Here is a 21,265-nt window from a genome sequence, read left to right on the forward strand (position 1 = left end):
ATGTTTTGGGAATGTGTGAGCTACAAAGCCACAAGAAATTTGGTCAAAGTTGATGGCAAGATGAATGCAGTATGTTATCAAAAAATACTGGAGGAACATTTGCATTCATGGAGTCCCTCAAGGTTCACCCTTGTCACCAGTGCTCTTCAACATCTACATCCGCCCACTCCTCAAAATCATCAGAAAATCGTACCTCTGCTTCCACTCATACGCTGATGATACTCAACTCTACCTCCGCATCACCAAGGAAAACGACCACCTTCAGCAACTAGAAAAATGCCTCACTCTGATAGACGACTGGATGACTACTAGCTCTCTCAAACTCAACGGATCAAAAACAGAGCTTCTTCTCCTACACGGAAACCAAAATTCCAAAACTAAGACCCCATGGACACCTCCCACCATCTTTGGACAGACCATCTCGCCAAGCACCAAAGCCAAGAGTCTGGGAGTCATTTTTGACTCAGAAATGTCAATGGATGCACAAATAGGATCAGTAGTCAGCGGATCTCACCATCTTCTCCGCCTGCTACGTAGACTCATCCCATTCGTGCCAGAAGAGGACAAAGCAGCAGTAGCTGGAACAATCATCAATTCCAGACTCGACTACGCAAACTCCCTCTACATAGGACTACCCCAATATCAGCTTGCGCGCTTACAACTCATCCAAAACACGGCGGCAAGACTGTTAACAGGAAAAAAACCCTGGGAATCCATCTCCCCTTCCCTGAGGAGCCTACATTGGCTAACCGTAAAGAATCGGATCACTTTCAAGACCCTCTGCCTCACCCACAAATGTATACATGGAAACGCTCCTCAATACCTATGCGATAAAATAAAACGCTACACACCCAATCGCAGTCTTCGATCTTCTAACCATAACCTCCTCCTTATTCCAAAAACCCGCTACAAAACAAAGGGAAAATGAAGATTCGCAGTCCAAGGACCACGGCTTCTCAACGCTCTACCTACACACGTTCGCATGGAAGAAAACCATCAGGCTTTCAGAAAGAAACTCAAGACCTACCTCTTCTAAGAAGCTTGACTACTAAGGACGGATCCAGCGCCTTGAGGCGATTCAGTTCGCAACTGCAGCGCTATACAAATAATTTGTTCATTCATCAGCCAGGAAGCTGCGCATGGGAGGTACTTGGACATTCCAACATGACAATGATCCAAAACACAAGGCCAAGTCGACCTGTCATTGGCTACAGCAGAATAAAGTGAAGGTTCTGGAGTGGCCATCTCAGTCTCCTGACCTCAATATCATTGAGCCACTCTGGGGAGATCTCAAACATGCAGTTCATGCAAGACAGCCCAAGAATTTACAGGAACTGGAGGCTTTTTGCCAAGAGGAATGGGCAGCTTTACCATCTGAGAAGATAAAGAGCCTCATCCACAAATGCCACAAAAGACTTCAAGCTGTCATTGATGTTAAAGGGGGCAATATACGGTATTAAGGACTGGGGTATGTAAACTTTTGATCAGGGTCATTTGGGTAGTTTCTGTTGCCATTATAATTTAAAAAGAGAAAAAAAACACATAAACACAGTTGATTGATAATAAATGGCTTCAGTCAAACACTAACCATGAGTGAAAGAAAAGTTTTTGTGTTATTCATATTCTCTGAAAGATGGCCGAGAAATCATAAATTCTACCAGGGTATGTAAACTTATGAGCACAACGGTATAATTTAAAGCTCATCTCCAGGCACTTTTATTTTCTCAACACCCATCCTACAGTTATTATTTTGGGCATTTATATAGCACTGCACTATACATATTGTACATCTGCATCCTGCCCTCACAGAGCTTACAATCTAAGGTTCCTACCCCTTACATGCATATAGTAGGGCCAATCATCATCCCACCAACATGTCTTCAGAGTGTGGGAAGAAACCCAAGTACCCAGAGGAAACCCATGCAAGTACAGGGAGAACATGCAGACTCTAGTAATCTGAATATACTACAGGTAAAGGTAACATTACATAAATCTTCCTTTTTACCCTAAAGAACCCCCCAAAATAATTTTCCCGGTCTTGGGATACTGCTGATACAACCAAGTTATCAGGGGACAGTGGGGTAAATGCCCCTACATTGGTGGTCAGTCGGGAAAATGCCCCTACATTGGTCGTCAGTGGGGAGAATGCCCTTTCATTGGTGGCCCGATGGGGGGAGAATGCTCCTTACATTGGTGGCCCGATGGGGGGAGAATGCTCCTTACATTGGTGGCCCGATGGGGGGAGAATGCTCCTTACATTGGTGGCCCGATGGGGGGAGAATGCTCCTTACATTGGTGGCCCGATGGGGGGAGAATGCTCCTTACATTGGTGGCCCGATGGGGGGAGAATGCTCCTTACATTGGTGGTCCGATGGGGGGAGAATGCTCCTTACATTGGTGGTCAGAATCCCACCCTTGCAGATGGCATTGGTGGTCAGTAATAAGAATGCTCTTTATATTGGTGGGGAAAATGCCCTACATTGGTGGTCAGTGGGGAAAATGCTCCTTACATTGGTGGTTCATGGGGGGGAGAATGTTTCTTACATTGCTGGTCCATGGGGGGAGAATGCTTCTTACATTGGTGGTCCATGGGGGGAGAATGCTTCTTACATTGGTGGTCCATAGGGGAAGAATGCTTCTTACATTGGTGGTCCATTGGGGGGGAGAATGCTTCCTTATATTGGTGGGGAAAAAGCTCCTTACATTGGTGGTCCGAATCCCACCCTTGCAGATGGCGAAAAAGATCATTGGTGGTCAGTAGAAAGAATGGTCCTTACATTGGTGGTCCGGGGGGAGAATGCTTCTTACATTGGTGGTTGGTGGGAAGAATGTGCCACCCTTACAGATGGCTAAAAAGATCATTGGTATCATGCCGCTGACTGCCAAATGTCACTTACCCTGAAACGATGCAGGCACTATCAGACTGTAGGTCAATCAGCCACAGGTCAAGGAACCCTCGGGAACCCCTGGGAAAACCATAGGATTACACAGAACCCCGGTTGAGAATAGCTGACCTGAATGTATAAATAGATGTATTTTTGCCCAGTAATGAGCTTTAAAGGGAACTTCTCAAGATAAAAAATGAAGGAGCTTCTGAGCTTGATTGTTGTTAGCCAAGTGCTGATTATCTTCTCCTATTGCAGGTAAAACGTCTCCCCCCACACTGCCTGAGGGGGCTGCGATGGGTTTACTCCCAGCTGGAGGTACTTACCTGCTCAGAATGTGTCACCAGCATAGAGGTAAGTGGGGGGCACACTGTCACTGGGATAAATTGAAATATACGTGCAAGTGATTTTAGCATTCTATTACTAGTCCTTTAGATCCATATTTATAGTAAAATATCAATTTAAAGCCTGTGAAATGAATTAATTCATTTACTGAATACTATCATTGTAAGGATTAACCCCCCATACAGTTACTAAAATATATTTTTGTCCCACTAGTGGTCCTTTAAGATGTCTGTAAACCATGCTCCTTTTCTTTTTTTTTTTTCTTTTTTTTGTCATTGGCTTCAATCAGTTGCTCTTACTATGTGCCCGACCTTTCTTTCAATACCATATTCTTAAATAGTGAATACCTGGTTGATCCTGTAATTTCTTTCTACTTATTCAGAGTGGCAATGCTGTTCCACTTGATTCTCCATCTTTAGCATTGCCACGTCTCTGCACATGCTCCAGCCCCTGGAGAGAAAGCCCAGCTCTGTTCTGAGTCTGAGCATTATGTGAAAGAACACATCCCTGGCATCCCTTTAGATGTGCATGTCCCCCCTGTGTGCTGCGGAGTAGTGCAGACATTAGCTGCGGGCAGAAAACTGAGACAGAGAGAGTTACATAGCGCAGGTTTCCGTACATGCTCACTGACCCAGTTAGATGGCCTTGCATGGAATCTTGCAGCAACAGATTCGAATAAGCTAAATGGATTTTCTGTTTTTAGCACTGATGCAGTGTTTCCCTGATGGCATTTTTACATCAACAATTCCTTTCCTCTGTTCCCAGAATTGACTCTTTATACATATTGTGTATCTTTTGTATCACTTGGCAGGAGGTAATCTCTTCCTGTGGTGGGGATCTGAGTTCAGCCCTAGCCTGGTTGGAACTGCACACGCTCAACTTCAGCAACAACAACATCCACAGCCTGGACCAGTCCCTGGTGAGTACCCTAATACTGGGCATGGCTAGTAAATGAGTGTTCCATCAAAATGTATGAGCTGGAGAAGTGTTGTGGAGACACAGGTGAATAGATGTTTGTACCCGCAGTGCCACAGTATGTGGTTTAATAGCTCTAGAGAGATCTATAGAATGTTTTAATTGCTTGCGGCAGGTTGAAATCATACTTGCAGTGGGAGTGCCTACTGTGGAAGCCTATGGTCAGGAAGGGAAAGGTACGTATTGGGGTCTTATAGACGCCTCAAGGTTTTAATTTGGTTGCATTGATATTAGTAAGCCGTTGGTGGAGAAGATCCATAGGAACACCAGAACAGTGGCATCGATTTTCCTGAAAGCCCAATTCTGGACACCTTCATTTTTTTTTTTTTTTATACCTTTCTAACTGCTTCATGATTTTCTACCTGTGCCATGAGACCATGACTCCTGGGCAGTGAGCAACGGTTGAGTGGTGCTTGGTGTCTCTCAGGCTGCATTCGCACCTGGGTGTTTTTGAATGGCGGGCAGATTTGCCACGATTCTGCCCGCAGTTTCAAAATGCCCAGGTATGAATGACAAATTGCACAACGCACATTTCAGATGCCATTCATTTGAATGGCAGCAGAAAATTCGGTGCCGTTCTGCCACAATTGCCATGCGATAAATTGTGGCAAACCACATCGCTTGAAACTTGTCACCCAAAAAAAGTTCAGGAGCTTCTTTTGGGGCAACATGCTTCACGTGATGCTGTTTGCTGCGATTGCAGCGCGAATTATCGTGCGACAATCGCACCAGAACCACACCACGTTTTTAGGTGCCATTTGAATGAATGGCATTTGAAATGTGTTGTGCGATTTGTCATTCACACTTGGGCATATTGGAATCGTGGCAAATCTGCCCACGATTCAAATCGCCCAAGTGTGAGATGCAGCCTCAACCTGGAAGTGGGCAGAGCTTCTGTAGCAGATGTTAGGCCTCGTTTAGACTTGCGGCTGAGGAGCGGCAAAAATGCACGGTTGGCCCGTGATTTTTTCCACCTGCCAACTACCCCCTTTAAACCACAATAGACAGTGGACGGGGGTGTTTACATGCCGCGATGCTTCGAGGTTTACCTCATTTGTAGCGATCGGCAGGTGGCAAGCCCACCGAACGCTAAACATTCAAGTAAATGGAGAAGCACTGTATGTGCCTCGCAACTGCATGCAGTGCACGCGGCTGTACTGCGTTTGTCTGCAAATGTGGTGTTAATTGGGGTGGGGGAAGGCGTCGTATCACTTCCTCACCGCCGGTCAGTAGCCTCCGGAGCGCGATCTGAACGCAGCTTGGGTTTCAGAGAAAAGAGAGATTTAGGTGCATGTCTAAATCTACCCTTAAAATTTAGAAGTTGTAGTTGGGCTTTAAAGCGGAGTTCCAACGACATTTAATAATTTTTTTTTTTTTTTTTACACATTTCATAAGTTAATAACATTGCCATTTAACACTCACGTTTTTTGAGCAATTCGTCCCCCCGATGTCACGTTTAATAGGAAAAAAAAAAAAACGTATATAACTGCTTGCTGGCCGTTGTTATATTGCTTGTGGGCATGTGAAGTCCACAAGCATTTATTTCCGGGATACGGTGCAGCTGAGCGACCAGCATGCACCTCCCCGTTCTCGCGCATGCGCAGTAATGTGCCCTAGCGACGCTGTAAAGTATACAGGTTGCCATAACAACGGGCATCGTCGTCGGAAGTGCCTGCCCCCTTATGGCAACCTAGCCCTCGGCGCAGCCCACTGACTCCTGGGAAATGATGACACACATCTCCCAGGAGCAGTAGCGAGCGGAGGTGCTGAGGGAAGTGACGTAAGGAGTCGAGGTGAGAAAGGAGGAAGATTTCAAGGGACCACATAGCAACAGGCAAGAAAAGGTAAGTAAAAAAAAAAAAAGTTTTCTCCAAATGTGTTTTTTTTTTTTTTTATATTATTTACTGCACAGGAATGATGATTTTTTTTTTTATGGGTGGAACTCCACTTTAACTCTAATTTTGTCTATCCTTCATGTAATCGATTTCTTATAACATTATATTCTTTTGTTTAGGAATTGTTGAACAGTCTGAGGTTTTTAGACTTAAGTCACAATTACATCAAAGACTGCGGCCCACATTTAAAGGTACGGCATTTCACCCCTTTTCTGCAAAGTTTTTTAAAGAGGTTGCTTAGTCTGAATAGCAGTCATCTAGAAATAAGTAATGAGCAACCCACAAATGTGGCAAATGTTTTGACCTTTCCTCCTGCTAGCTTGAGGTCATGTCTCCATGTTGTTGATCTTGGGGCTCATATTGAAAATACTGCCCTCCTGAACCTTACTCGCCTCTTTTATGTTTTAAAAGTCTTTAATCTCCAAACTGTACATATTAAGTCCCTGCAATCTCTCCTGAAATGTTTTATCCCTCAGACCTTTCACCGGTTTTGTTGCCGATCTCTGGACTTGTACTATCTTATCAAAATCTTTTTATAACAAGTGTTCATCTTGACGTCAAATTTCCATTTAGTTTTAGTCATGGTCTTTTCGTCAACTTTGAGTCATCTGAATTCTTTTAGTTTTAGTTGTATTTTAGTCGATTAAAATCGAATGGGTTTAGTTATATTTGAATCCATTATTTCCTTAGAATTGCCAAATATTATATACTCCGGGAGTAAAAATCTAACATGTTATTAAGGGTTGAACATGCACTACAGACACAGATTTAGCCGTTGTGAATATATTACATCTTTATAAATAAAACCGAGTTTCATACAATAAAAACAAAAATATTGCTTTTTGACAAGGAGAAGTACAACCTGAGAATGTAAAACAAGCCAAAAAACTGTGAACTCTATTGGCTGCAATGCCTTTACAGCCAATAGAGTTCACAGTTTTTTGGGTTGTTTTACATTTTCAGGTTGTACTTCTCCTTGTCACCTCAAATCGCGGGGCGGTTTTATTGCGCAATAAAACGTGCGGCAACCCACATCGCAGGACGCATGTCGCCCAAAAATAGTTCAGGTGCTACTTTTGAGCAACATGCATCCGACGATTGCAGCACCATTTATTGCGCAACGCGATTTGAGGTGTCACTCAAATGATTGGCATCTCAAATGCGAGTCCCGCGTTTTGTCATTCACACCTCCGCGCTGTCAAATCGTGGGCAGATCCGTGGCAAATCTGCCCGCGATTCAAAACACTGTAGTGTATGAATGCAGCCTAAATATTAAGAAAAAATAAATAAAAGTCTCTTTTCTTCATTTTTTTTTTTTTTTCTCTTTTAGCAGCTTAGTAGATGCCCCTACATATTCTTATGTGGTAGTGCAGTGTTATTTTGATGTCTAGTTTCAATTTAGTTTTATTCAGACTTTTGACTAAAATTCCATTTTTGTTTTAGTCGCATTTTAGTCCACCAAAATAGTATTAGGCGGCGAAAATATTTTAGTCGACGAAATTAACGCGGTTTGTAAGTGAGGCCTTCAGAACTGGACACTGTATTCTAAATGAGGTCTAAATAAAGATCTATATTAGGGGTGTTCAACCTGCGGCCCACATGTGGCTCAAGATGGCTATGAATGCAACCCAACATAAAATCGTAAACTTAAAGTGATATTAAAGTCAAGTTTACAAAAATAAAATAAACCTAACGTTATACTTACCACCTCTGTGCAGTGATTTTGCACAGAACAGTCCTCCTCGGGTCCCCCCGCCTACGCTCCTGGCCCTTCCCTCCTGCCGAGTGCCCCCAGAGCAAACAACTTGCTATGGGGGCTCCCGAGCCGCTGCTCTGTATGTCCATTCAGACACGGAGCTGTGGCTTGGCCCCGCCCCCTTTCCTCATTGGCTCACTGACTGTGATTGACAGCTACTGAGGAGGGAGTGTCCCCGGAGAGCTGAGACTTTTGTGCACATCGCTGGATCGCGATGGGGCTCCGGTAAGTGGGGGGGGCTGCTGCACACGGAAGGTTTTTTTTTTTTTTTTTTTTACTAATGCATGAAGGAAAAAACCTTGAGCCTTTAGAACTACTGACGGTTTTGTAAAAATGCATTTACACTTAGTGAACACATGCAGCCAAAGAAAAATTAAACAGTGTCTCTTTACTGGACTTATAAGTTTTATCTTCCCAAAGAAAAATCTCCCACTCTTCACAATCATGCCTAATTCATGCCATCAGTTTTCGGCGGCACCTATATTCGTGAGCCACTATTTTCAAGGATGAAGCACCAAGGGCAAAATTAGAACCAAAATATCTGATGAGCTTGTCAAATATCACCCTAGTTTTATGTGGCCCTCTTTTACATTTATGATAAGTAATATTACAAAAAAAAAATTAAGTTTTATTACTCCGGTACATTATATCCATAACTTGTGATCTGCCCGACTTTTTCTGCTCATCAGCTCTTCTTATTGTTAGTGTATTTTATGTGTATCCCAAGACCATTCCTCTTCTTCCAATGTGGCCAAGGAAGGTCAAAAGGTTGGACACCCCTCATGTATTTAGAGGAATCGGAACCTCCTTCCTCCTGCTGGTTGTCCCTCTAGTGATGCATCCTAGAATTCTATTTGCTTTTCCTACTGTCTGGCCAAACTGTTTGCTCATTTTTACAATCATCTCAAATAAGTAGCTCCAGGTCTTTTCCCTCAGTAGTTCTGGCCAACACTGTACCCCAATATTGTAATATATGAAGTAGACATTTGAAGACGGTTATGTATCCAGTAGGGCTGAAACAACTAATCGATTAATCAACAACTAATCGATTATGAAATTAATCGATTACTATTTTCATAATCGATTAATCGGCCAGTAACATAATGGGGTTAAGAAAAACTAAAATGAGCCCTTTATAGTACAAAAAGCAAATAATCACTACTGTAAATATTACTTTCACAGTTCTACAGTAAAAAAATGAACCCCTTACAGTAGTGATTATCTGCTTTTTTTTTTTTTTTTTTTGTACTATAAAGGGCTAATTTTAGGTTTTTTTTTTTTTTTTAACCCCATTATGTTACTAAACGTCTTAGACCTGGTTGCACTACAGTTCATTCACATGGTTTCCTATGGGACGCGTTCATATCTATGCTTTTTTTTTTTTAGCCGCTGCGTATTTGGAATGGGTTAGGGACTTTTTTTTAACGCAAAATGGTGCTTTTTAGGTTCAATAAACTTCAATGGAGAAGCTGCAGAAAAGCATGTAATGCGTTTTTGCAGAAATTTGTGTTTTTTAATCTGCCCAACAACAAGTTGGCCAAAAAAAATGCAAAAATGCAAATCGCAGCAAAATCACGTGTGCAAAAATCAAAATGCACTGCAGAAACAGATCAAAAGCAAACTGCATAGGTGTGTACCGAGCCTTATGCTGGCCACACAGATCAATTTTCAGACCAGAATATTCAGACGGAAAATCTTTGTACATTTGCTGAATGAAAGAAAGTTTGAAATTTTCACTTGTTTTTAACATTCTGTTTTTAAAATGAAGGAAAACCACATACACTTTCTGAAAATTCCTTTGACCAAGAAGTTTTCTATTCTTTCCAAATTGTCACCATGGTTGAAAATGAACGTCGATTTGACCCCACTAACGATTAGAAAATCGAACTAACATTCTTAAAATGCCATTTTTTAAATTTTTTTTTGAAGGAAGACATTGTTTTTTAAATAAAAAAAATTTGATCTCTGAGTCTGATGATATTTACTAGATTCACCCTTTAATAGTATATATCCTCCAATAGCATATACAGTATATCTCTCCTCTAATAGTATATCTCTTCTGTCTGTTATTCTCAGAGTGGATTATATATTTTGCTCCCTAACCATATAGTTATTTATATTTACCACTGCATAGAGATATTTAAGAATAAATTGCCTTTTTTTAAAACGTTACATATTAGCTAAATTATACACCACCCTTTTTTTTTTTTTTTTTTTTTAAGCTTATTAACCTATTAATCGATTAATCGAAACCATAATCGGCCAACTAAACGATTATGAAAATAATCGTTCGTTGCAACCCTAGTATCCATTGTTAGTCAGCACTACAGTACAAAAAGATTTGGGGGTACTTATTTCAGATGATTGCAAAATGAGCAAACAGTGTGACCAGGCAGTGGGAACAGTGAATAGAATTCTAGGATGCATCATTAGAGGGATCACTAGTAGGAGGAAGGAGGTCCTGATTCCCCTATATAGATCTTTATATCATTAGAGGGATCACCGGCAGGAAGAAGGAGGTCCTGATTCCCCTATATAGATCTTTATATCACTGGGGGATCACCGGGAGGAGGAAGGAGGTCCTGATTCCTCTATATAGATCTTTATATCACTAGAGGGATCACCAGCAGGAGGTTCTGATTCCTCTATATTAGGGGTCTCCAAACTTTTGAAACAAAGGGCCAGTTTACGGTCCTTCAGACATTAGGGGGGCCTGACTGTGCTCACTGGGCTTATAAAAGGTCCTGATGTCAGTGGGGAAAAAACTTTTTTTTCATCTTTGGTGTCAGTGGAAGGAATTGAGCCGCCTTTTTGGTGTCATTGGGAAGAATAGTGCCCCATCATTGGTGTCATAGGCAGGCATTGGGCCCCATCGTTGGCGTCTTTGGGAGAAATTGGACCTCATGGTTGGGAGGGATTATGCCCCACTGTTAATATCAGTGGATGAAATAGTGCCCCAAGGGCTGCAGTTTGGAGACCACTGCTCCTATATAGATCTTTATATCACTAGAGGGATCACCAGCAGGAGGAAGGAGGTTCTGATTCCTCTATATAGATCTTTATATCACTAGAGGGATCACCCGCAGGAGGAAGGAGGTTCTGAATCCTCTATATAGATCTTTACTGAGACCACATTTAGAATACCGTGTCCAGTTCTGGAGACCTCATTTACAGAAAGACATTGATGAGATAGAACGATTCCAGAGATGGGTGACAAATAAGGTGAAAGGTTTGGGGGATAAAACCTATTGAGAGTGACTTCAGGAACTTAATATGTACAGTCTGGAGGAAAGAAGGGAAAGGGGAGACATGACTGAAACCTTTAAATACATCAAGAGGGTGAATAAGGTTCAGGAAGGCAATATTTTCAATATGAAACCAAAATCAAGAACACGGGGACATGACCTCAAACTAACTAGAGGAAAGTTCAAAACTAATCTTAGATAGTATTATTTTACTGAAAGGGTAGTTGATGCTTGGAATAAACTTTCAGCAGAGGTAGTGAGACAGTCAACAGTAAATGGCTTTAAACATACTTGGGACAAACCTAGATCTATACTCAGACAATAAAGTTAACAAAACCCAAAAAAAAAAAGAAAGAAAGGAGAAACGGAAAAAAATGGGCAGACTCAATGGACTACTCGGTCTTTTTCTGCATCACTTTTCTATGTTTATAAAGAGGACCATTTGTCTGCTTGTCCCCCTTGTCCTCCCCTCACATCATACCCATTTTAATTCCAACATACATGACTGCTAGTAATACATTTCTATATTCAGACAAATGGCTTGGGTTAAAAACTGTGAAGAAATTCTCTTTAGCCTATTCTATGATCTTTTTCAGAGTCAGAAAACTGGAAACAGCTGAAACAATTATGCTTAAGAACTTGAGGCCTCGTGCACACTGGGCTTTTTTCTGACGTTTTTACAGCAGCTGTTTTTGGCTGTAGACGTTTTTTTTCTACAGTCATTAAACTCTCCATCATGTTCTCCTATGTGTCCATGCACACATAGGCTGTTATCAGCAGTTTTGTGCAGTGGCATTTTTGAGCAGTAACTTTGATAAACGCTCAAAAACGCTGCTCACTAGCGTTTTTTAACGTTTTTGATCCAACGCGCAAAAACGTTGAAAAAAGTTGAAAAACTCACTGCAAAGCTACTGGAGTTTTTATAATGCTATTTTAACATCCAGTGTGCGTGAGGCCTAATAGCTTCTTTATTGCAGTCAGTATACATAATGTGATTTGGGTTTAGGCCCATTTCACACGGGTGAACCGATCCATTGCCCTCTATGGAGCAGCGAATGTAAACAGACAGCCGATCCTATCCGCTGAAAACAGACGTATGGGGGATCCGTTCCTCATGCCTTTGGTGGTTCGGATGACAGTCAGATGTAAACAGACAGGCAGTCCGTTTACAGCCGACCACTCATAGAGGAAAGTGGGTTGTGTCTGTGTCCGCTCTGCATAAGCAAAGCGGACAAGGACCTGTCATCCGCCTGCTCATCGGGGATCAGGGGACGGATATGCTGGCGGAGTTTGCCCATGTGATGGAACCCTTAGAGTTCTTCCTAAAGGGATGGTTGCCACCAAAATCCCCAAGAGATCTAGAACAAGCCAAGCTAATGGTTCAACTTGCCTTTCTTTATTAATATCACTTTTGGATGGCTAGAACATTTTAACACGTCTTCTTGGGTTCTAGATTCTGTCTGAGCTCCAGGACCTAAATCTGTCGTATAATTTACTGGAGTCCATCCCGGAACTCAGCTTACATTCCAGCATACAGCTCCACACCCTTGTTCTAAGTCACAACAGGCTGTCCAGCACCAAAGGTCAGTCTCAATGTATATATATATATATATATGTGTGTGTGTGTGAGAACTGTGTGTGTGTGTGTGTGAAGTGTGTGTGTGTGTGTGAAGTGTGTGTGTGTGAAGTGTGTGTGTGTGAAGTGTGTGTGTGTGTGTGTGTGTGTGTGTGTGAAGTGTGTGTGTGTGTGAAGTGTGTGTGTGTGTGAAGTGTGTGTGTGTGTGAAGTGTGTGTGTGTGTGAACTGTGTGTGTGTGAACTGTGTGTGTGTGTGTGTGAACTGTGTGTGTGTGTGTGTGAACGGTGTGTGTGTGTGTGTGTGTGTGTGAACTGTGTGTGTGATAAAGGCACATTCATGAAAGTTCTCTGATTGTGTTTTCCATACACAGGTCTGGAACATCTCTCAAACCTTCAGCATTTAAATCTGTCCTTTAACATGCTGGCCCATCCCTCACAGCTCACTTGTTTACCTCGGCTCCATAACCTAAAAGAGGTAAGGTGGAAACACTTGCTTTGAGCGGGTTGTTTTTGAATATAACTTTGTTTGGTTTACACATTAACCACTTCAGCTCCGGAAAGGTTTTACCCCCTTCCTGACTAGGCCATTTTTTGCGATACGGCACTACGTCGCTTTAACTGTGACGCTGTACCCAAACAAAATTGATGTCATTTTTTTCCCACAAATAGAGCTTTCTTTTGGTGGTATTTGATCACTTCCTGCGGTTTTTATTTTTTGCGCTATAAACACAAAAAGAGCGACAAAAATATATTTTTTTTTACTTTCTGCTATAAAACACATCCAGTAAAAAAAAAATCTAATTTCTTCATCAATTTAGGCCAACCTGTATTCTACATATTTTTGGAAAATAAAATCCCAATAAGTGTAAATTGATTGGTTTGCGCAAAAGTTATAGCGTCTACAAACTATGGGATGTTTTTATTGACTTTTTAAAATTTTTTATTGTTTATACTGGTAATGGCGGCGATCAGAGTTTTTTTTTTTTTTTGTGTGTGATTGCGGCAGACAAATCTGACACCAAGTGGCACTTTTTGGGGACCAGTAACACAGTGATAAAAATAATGCACTGTCACTGTATAAATGACACTGGCAGGGAAGGGGTTAACAGGGGTAATCAAAGGGTTAAGTGTGCTCCTAGGAGTGCTTTCTAACTGGGGCGGGGGGTGTGCTGACACTGGAGAAAAATGGAGCTCCGTGTTTCTGCTCAGCAGAAATACAAGATCTCCATTTTCCTCCCTCACAGAACAGCAGTCTGCCTTGTTTACATAGGAGGACCACCGTTCTGTCTCTCCTCTGAACGATTGCAGGCGGCCACCGGACCAGCTGATTTGCTCCTGCTGTGTCCAATCACAGCGGGAGCGCAGCTCCAGTGGCGTGCGCGCCCCATAGCTGACCACAGTGATGACATACAGGTATGTGATTTTGCACTCTTAAGGGCCGCCCTGCCGCAGCACATGCATGTGGGGCGGTCCTTAAGTGTTAAAAAAAAAAGCTTAATGCTGCCATGGTGTGGTTCACTGGCTGCAGGCTTGTTGCTCCCCAGCCGCTGTGAATGAATAGCTGTGGCCTCTAAGTATATACAGTGCCTTTGAAAAAGTATTCATACTCCTTGAAACTTTCCACATTTTGTCATGTTACAACCAAAAAACGTAAATATATTTTATTGGGATTTTATGTGATAGATCAACACAAAGTGGCACATAATTGTGAAGTGGAAGGAAAATGAGAAATGGTTTTCAATATTTTTTTACAAATAAATATGTGAAAAGTGTAGTGTGCATTTCAATCCTTATCAATACTTTGTAGAACCTCCTTTCTCTGCAATTACAGCTGCAAGTCTTTTTGGGGATGTCTCTACCAGCTTTGTACATCTAGAGAGTGAAATTTCTGCCCATTCTTCTTTGCAAAATATCTCAAGCTCTGTCAGATTGGATGGAGAGCGTCTGTGAACAGCAATTTTCAAGTCTTGCCACAGATTCTCAATTGGATTTAGGTCTGGACTTTGACTGGGCCATTCTAACACATGAATATGCTTTGATCTAAACCATTCCATTGTAGCTCTGGCTGGATATTTGGGGTCGTTGTCCTCCTAGAAGGTGAACCTCCACCCCAGTTTTAAGTCGTTTGCAGACTCTAACAGGTTTTCTTCTAAGATTCCCCTGTATTTGGTTCCATCCATCTTTCCATCAACTCTGACCAGCTTTCCTGTCCCTGCTGAAGAAAAGCATCCCCACAACATAATGCTGCCACCACCATGTTTCACGGTGGGGATGGTGTGTTCAGGGTGATGTGCAGTGTTCGTTTTCCACCACACATAGCGTTTTCCTTTTAGGCCAAAAAGTTCAATTTTGGTCTCGTCTGACCAGAGCACCTTCTTCCACATGTTTGCTGTGTCCCCCACATGGCTTCTCACAAACTGCAAACAGGACTTCTTATGGCTTTCTTTCAACAATGGCTTTTTTTCTAGCCACTCTGCAGCTTAGGTGGACGGCTATGTCTTGGTAGGCTTGCAGCTGTACCATACAATTTGCTGATTAGGTGACTTCTGAAGGCAATCGGCTCCACTAGATTTTAGTTAGGGGTATCAGAGTAAAGGGGGCTGGATACAAATGCACACCACACTTTTCACACATTTATTTGTAAAAAAAATGTAAAACCGTTTATCATTTTCCTTCCACTTCACAATTATGAGCCACTTTGTGTTGGTCTATCACATAAAATCCCAATAAAATACATTCACGTTTTTGGTTGTAACATAACCAAAATATGAATGATTTCAATGGGTATGAATACTTTTTCATGGCACTGCACAATCCACTGATTGAAAATTCATATTATCCACGAGCACTGCAGTGATAGTACAACCAGTGATGGATAACTGCTCACAACTCCTCGCTAACTGTGTTTTCTTCCCCTTGTTTGTGTTCCAGCTCCTTCTGAAGGGAAACCCTCTGTGCTACGTCCCGGGGCATCGAGCGCTGACTGCCCAACAACTGTCCCATAAAGCCTTTGACAAGGTGAGTGATGGAGAATGCTGTTAGTGGCGTTGTGAATAGAAAACGTCCTGTACTTAAACATTTTTTTTTGTGTTGTCAGGTTTTACTGGATGGGAAGCGGATAACCACATTGGAGATAGCAATGGTGAGTCTTGGACATTTTGTTATAATGTGTAATTAAACACAAGGTCATTCTGTATCCTTACTGAACCAGCAAGTGTGGAACCTCATTTCTTGCTTTCACAATTTATGTGTGTCCTGATTCGTATGTGTTTTACTTGTCTCTGAACGTCGAAATCCTCTTTTTTGGGAGGATCAGACCAGTTTCTACTATCAGTCCTGTGACCGTTTTTGGTGGCTTCTTCGTTCTAAAATCACTCCTGTTTTTCCCACAGACTGATCATGTGTACAGAGAGCGGATCATTCTGCCACAATGCTTCAGTTCAGCCACAGAGAGTTCCTGCACTGGGGAACTGAGCGAAAGCGGTTCTGCCCCAGAGAGGATCGCGACCCGGATCCCCCGCAAAAAATCCAAGGTGAGGCGTTGCAGTGGTGATGACAATCAAAGCAACAACGTGGACATATTACTGTCAACGTTTCCATAAATGTGTTTGATCCGTTTATATTTACTCCAGCTGACTTCATTCTTCTTATTTAACTCCAGATTAAAGTCCGCAGAGCCAGCATCTCAGAACCCAGCGACAGCGAGTGTGAGCGGGAGCCGCGGAGTCAGCCAGTAGTGGGTATGTGTATCTCACAATACTCTTTCTATATACTTGTGCCAGTGCTCCCTCTTGTGGCTGAGGTGTATATAGTTTCAGTCTATAGGCAATAAATGTGCTGGCAGATTCCATTTTTTTTTTTTTTTTTTTGTGACAGAAGGCCCTGTATAAACAGTGGTTAAAGTGACTGTAAGGATTTTATTGGTGATGATGTTGGATTTTATTGACAGCAGCAGGAGCCAATGGCTGCGCTGCTATCAACAATCTACCCAATCAAGAGCCGAGAACCCCGGGCAGAGAGACTGCACGTCCCCGTTGGTCTAGTTCTAGGGCTCTTGTAAGTAAAACGGGGGGGGGGGCTGCGGGAGCCGGTCACTGCCAGGTGTTTTTTCACCTTAATGCATAGGATGAAAAAACACGATCCTTTACAGCCCCTTTAATATTATACCTGCTGTAGTTCACCTCTCGGAATGACTAGTGTAATGCTGCATTGAAAAGCACCTTTGTAGCTTAACCCAATTTATTAAGCAGAGAAATGCTTGTGCATGGAAGATAAACATGTTTACTTTTAAGCCTAACTTTGGAGTACTCTTGCTGCAATATTAACTTGCTTCTATGATGCTGCTTCATGTAGTAATCTCTTTTCACCACTAGATGTCCTCCATCTTCTGGGTTGATAGAATGCTGCCATCGTAGGCATCTTAGGCTTAGGCACACTGCAACTTGAAAAAGCTCAGTACAGCTTTTTTTCTTTTTTTTTACTGAGTTAAATTTAATTGTAATGTGCTCTTTCACACAGGCACGTAAACGAGCGCCGTGCATTCTTCAGTAAAAAAATTAAAATCTGCATTTTTGGTCAGTAATTTACACCTCATGTGCGCAAATACACACGATTGAGCACACACGTGCATATACAGACTGATTTTACTGTGTTGGGTTTAACAACACTTTAAGTCTTTGATTCTGAAAGTACTTAACCTATTAGATCAGGATGACAGCCAGGCAGTTAGCATTTTCATTTAAAAAAAAGTTAGTGATGGTATCCTGGAGTTCTGTTCTTTAACAAATATTGTCCATCCTTTTGTTTGTAAAATTTTATATACACTAAATGGACACCTGACCCTCACACTTACTATGTGGCCTGCAAATGATTGAATTAATGTGATATTAAAGCTCCAGTTTAAAAAAAAAATAAAAATAAACATATTATACTTACCTGCTCTGTAATGGTTTTGCACAGGGCAGCTTTGATCCTCTTCTTGTTGGGTCCCCCTCCGGCGCTCCTGGCTTCTCCCCCTAGACCTATGGCCACAATAGCAAGCCCCTTGCTATGGGGGCACTGGTGGGTGCTTGGTCCTGAGCCCTGCTCTATATGTCCATAAGATACACAGAGCCGTGGCTCAGCCTCTGACCCCTGCTGTCTCTTCATTGGCTCACTGGCTGTGATTGACAGCAGTGGGAGCCAATGGCACCCGCTGCTGTGTCTCAGCCAATGAGGAGAGCGAGACCCAGGACAGCCGAGGCTCCCGTGCACATCACTGGATCGAGAGGGGGCTCAGGTGAGTATTGGGGAGGTGGGGGGGGGGGGAGCGGCACACAGAAGGTTTTTTACCTTCATGCATCTTCAGCCTTTACAACCACTTTAAGGTGTTTCCAGTGAAGGATACTATTAATGCTACAGCTTACAAAGACATTTTAGACAATTGTGCTCTTCCAACCTTGTGACAGCAGTTTGGTGAAGGCCCTTTTCTGTTCCAGCATGACTGTTCCCCTCTGTACCAAGCCAAGCTCCATAAAGACATAGTTTGACCAGATTGGGGTGGAGGACCTTGAGTGTCCTGCACAGAGCCCTGACCTCAACCCTGCTGAACACCTGTGGGATGAATTGACCTGCCGATTGAGAGCCAGGTCTTCTCATCCAACATCAATAAAATATCCCACAGACACACTCCAAGTTGTGGAAAGCCTTCCTAGAAGAGGGGGGGGCTGTTGTAGACCCGGGGGGGGGGGGGGGGGGGGGGGGGGGGGGGATGGGGTGGTCATTTCAAGGTCTATGGTTTTGGATTATGGTGTCCAACAAGCTCAGACAGATTTGACAGTCAAGTCTCCACAAACTTTTGGCCATATCAGAGTTGTACTACTTTACCTGCTATTCCCTCCTCTCATTGATACTATTTATCGCCCTGTACAGTTCTGCAACACCAGAAAGACATTGAGCGCACAGATAGCTTCCGTGAACAGTTTGGCGACGATTGGCTGCAGTACCGCTTTCACCTGGAGGAGGAGCTCAACAAGGACAAAAAGGGATATGAGAGTCCCAGAAGACCCGTGTTTTTCCAGCCTTTCACGAAGAGCAAGTCATCCCCCATAATACTTCAGACAGCTGACAGAAAGGACAGCCTGTCACCTGTCCCTGCAAACCCGGGTCCAGCTAGACCTCCCACCCCGGAGGTCAGTACAGTCACTGCAGCCGCAGATCAGCTGATAGAGAAGGTAGAGGATGCCCTGGAGGATGGATTGTGGAAGTCATCCACTTATAATAAAGAGGAGGAGGACGAGATTATAGAAGGTAAGGTGTGCATGCGCATTAACCACTTTAGGTCCACCCTATAGCAGTTTTACTGCTACAGGGCGGCACCTGTGCGCTTGTGTGTGTGTGTGTATATACGTGATCCAACACCTACGGGTAGGGGGCACGCATACCCACCACCGGCGGCTCACTTCTGCTGTGATTTCACACAGCGGAAGCCGATCGGTGGGTTTAGGGTACCCAATGTCCTCTGGCACTGGCCGATCGTCAGGCAGAGCGACAGAACTGAGATCCGCCTATGTAAACAAGGCAGATCGCTCGCTCTGACAAGAGGGAAGGGATGGAGTTTGTGTCCCTGCAAAGCAGAGAATAAATTCCATCTCTTCCCCTAGCAAAATCACCTCCCACAGTATAGTAAAACACAGGCTAGGCACACATTTGATCGCCCCAGAGGTTAACCCGTTCCCAGCCAGTGTCAGTGCACATTTGTAGCACTGATCACTGTATTGGTGTCACTGGTCCCCCCAAAAAATGTCAGAATGTCGGCCGCAATATCACAGTCCCGCTATAAGTTGCTGATTGCCGCCATTACTAGTAAAAATAAATAAATATATCCCAGTTTGTAAATGCTATAACTTTTGCACAAACCAATCAATATACACCTATTGAAATTTTTTCCCCCAAATATTTGTGGCAGAACATGTTGGCCTAAATTTTATGAAGACTTTTTTTTTTTTTTTTTAATAGGATGTATTGTATAGCAGAAAGTAAAAAAATGTGTATGTGTGTGTGTGTGTGTGTATATATGTGTATATATATGTGTGTATGTGTATATATATATATATATATATATATATATATATATATATATATTTTTGTGTGTGTATATTTATGTGTGTATATATATAAAATTATTTTTGTTTTGTCAGCTCACCTCCTCCCCACAGTTAGAAATCACTCCCTAGGAGCACACTTAACTCTTTGGTCGCCCCTGATGTTAACCCCTTCCCTGCCAGTGTCATTTATACAGTGACAGTGCATTTTCTTTAGCACTGATCACTGTATTGGTGTCACTTAGTGTCAGATTTATCCACTGCAGTCCCGCTAAAAATTGCTGAACGCCGTCATTAGTAGTAAAAACAATAAAGAAAATAAGTCCATAAATCTATCCCATAGTTTGTAGACGCAATAACTTTTGCGCAAACCAATCCAATATGCGCTTTTTGGCATTTTATGTAGCAGGATACATATTGGCCTAAACTGATGAAGAAATTTGATTTTTTTTTTTTTTTTTAATTGAATGTGCTTTTTATAACAGAAAGTAAAAAATATATATGTTTGTTTCTTTTTTCAAAATTGTCGGTCTTCTTTTGTTTATAGCTCAAAAAAAATTTAAAAATGCAGAGGTGATCAAATGGCGCCAAAAAAAAAAATGTATTTGTGAGGGAAAAAAATGACATGAATTTTATTTGTGTACGGCGTTGCATGACTGTGCAATTGTCAGTTAAAGTAACGCAGTGCCGTATCGCAAAAAATGGCCTGGTCCTGAAGGGGGGGGGGGGGTAAATCTTTCTGAGGTTAAGTGCTTAAAAAGATACATTTCCCCTTCATTGATTTTGTACAATGGGCACTGTGCAGTTCCTTGTGAGTAGAGTCCAAGTTTCTATCTCTTTCTGAGGCCCCTTAGGGGAGTTTTTCCCTAACTTCCTGTCTCTGTGACACTTGTAAAAGAAAATGGAGGTGGGTATCTCTGAGATGAGGACAGACAGCAAGTGGAACATTTTCAGTAATTTTACCCTTCCTAAGACCTCTTTCACACTGGAGGCGTTTTTCAGACGTTTTAGTGCTAAAAATACCGCCTGTAAAGCACCTGAAAAAAGCCTCATCTGCAATCCCAGTGTTGAGAGCCCGAGTGCTTTCATACTTGGGCGCTGCTCCGGCAGGATGTAAAAAAAAAGTCTAACAAGCAGCTTCTTTGAGGCTCTGTAGGAGCGTTGTATACACCTCTTTTACAGCGCCCCTGTCCATTTAAATCAATGGGCAGCGGTGCTTTATGGGCGCTTTTAACCCTTTATTCGGTCGCTAGCGGGGGGGTTAAAAGTGCCCCGCTAGCAGCCGAAAAGTGCCTCTAAAACGACGGTAAAGCGCCGCTAGTTCTACCGCTGACGCCCCTGCGCTGTCAGTGTGAAAGGGCTCTAATGCTGCGTACACACAAGCGGATTTTCCGTTGGAAAAAACTTGGATGGTTTTTCCGACGAAATTCCGCTCGAGCTTGCCTTGCATACACACGGTCACACAAAAGTTCTCTGAACTTTCGACTTTCAAGAACGCGGTGATG

General features: G+C 42.6%; 1 protein-coding gene across 2 annotated transcripts in view; it reads left to right on the forward strand.

Moving 5' to 3' along the window:
* The window catches only part of STK11IP (serine/threonine kinase 11 interacting protein), a 105,153-nt gene that overhangs the window by 26,768 nt on the left and 57,120 nt on the right, over positions 1-21,265 (forward strand). For both annotated transcript variants that reach the window (XM_073634267.1, XM_073634268.1), the window contains exons 5-14: positions 3,144-3,239; positions 4,042-4,149; positions 6,220-6,291; positions 12,555-12,684; positions 13,050-13,153; positions 15,610-15,696; positions 15,776-15,820; positions 16,071-16,211; positions 16,340-16,418; positions 18,589-18,966. In XM_073634267.1, coding sequence (XP_073490368.1) covers positions 3,144-3,239; positions 4,042-4,149; positions 6,220-6,291; positions 12,555-12,684; positions 13,050-13,153; positions 15,610-15,696; positions 15,776-15,820; positions 16,071-16,211; positions 16,340-16,418; positions 18,589-18,966 — 1,240 coding nt within the window. The remainder of the gene's footprint in view (positions 1-3,143; positions 3,240-4,041; positions 4,150-6,219; positions 6,292-12,554; positions 12,685-13,049; positions 13,154-15,609; positions 15,697-15,775; positions 15,821-16,070; positions 16,212-16,339; positions 16,419-18,588; positions 18,967-21,265) is intronic.

The sequence above is a fragment of the Aquarana catesbeiana genome, linkage group LG06 (assembly GCF_042186555.1).
Source record: "Aquarana catesbeiana isolate 2022-GZ linkage group LG06, ASM4218655v1, whole genome shotgun sequence".
NCBI classification, from domain to species: Eukaryota; Metazoa; Chordata; class Amphibia; order Anura; family Ranidae; genus Aquarana; species Aquarana catesbeiana.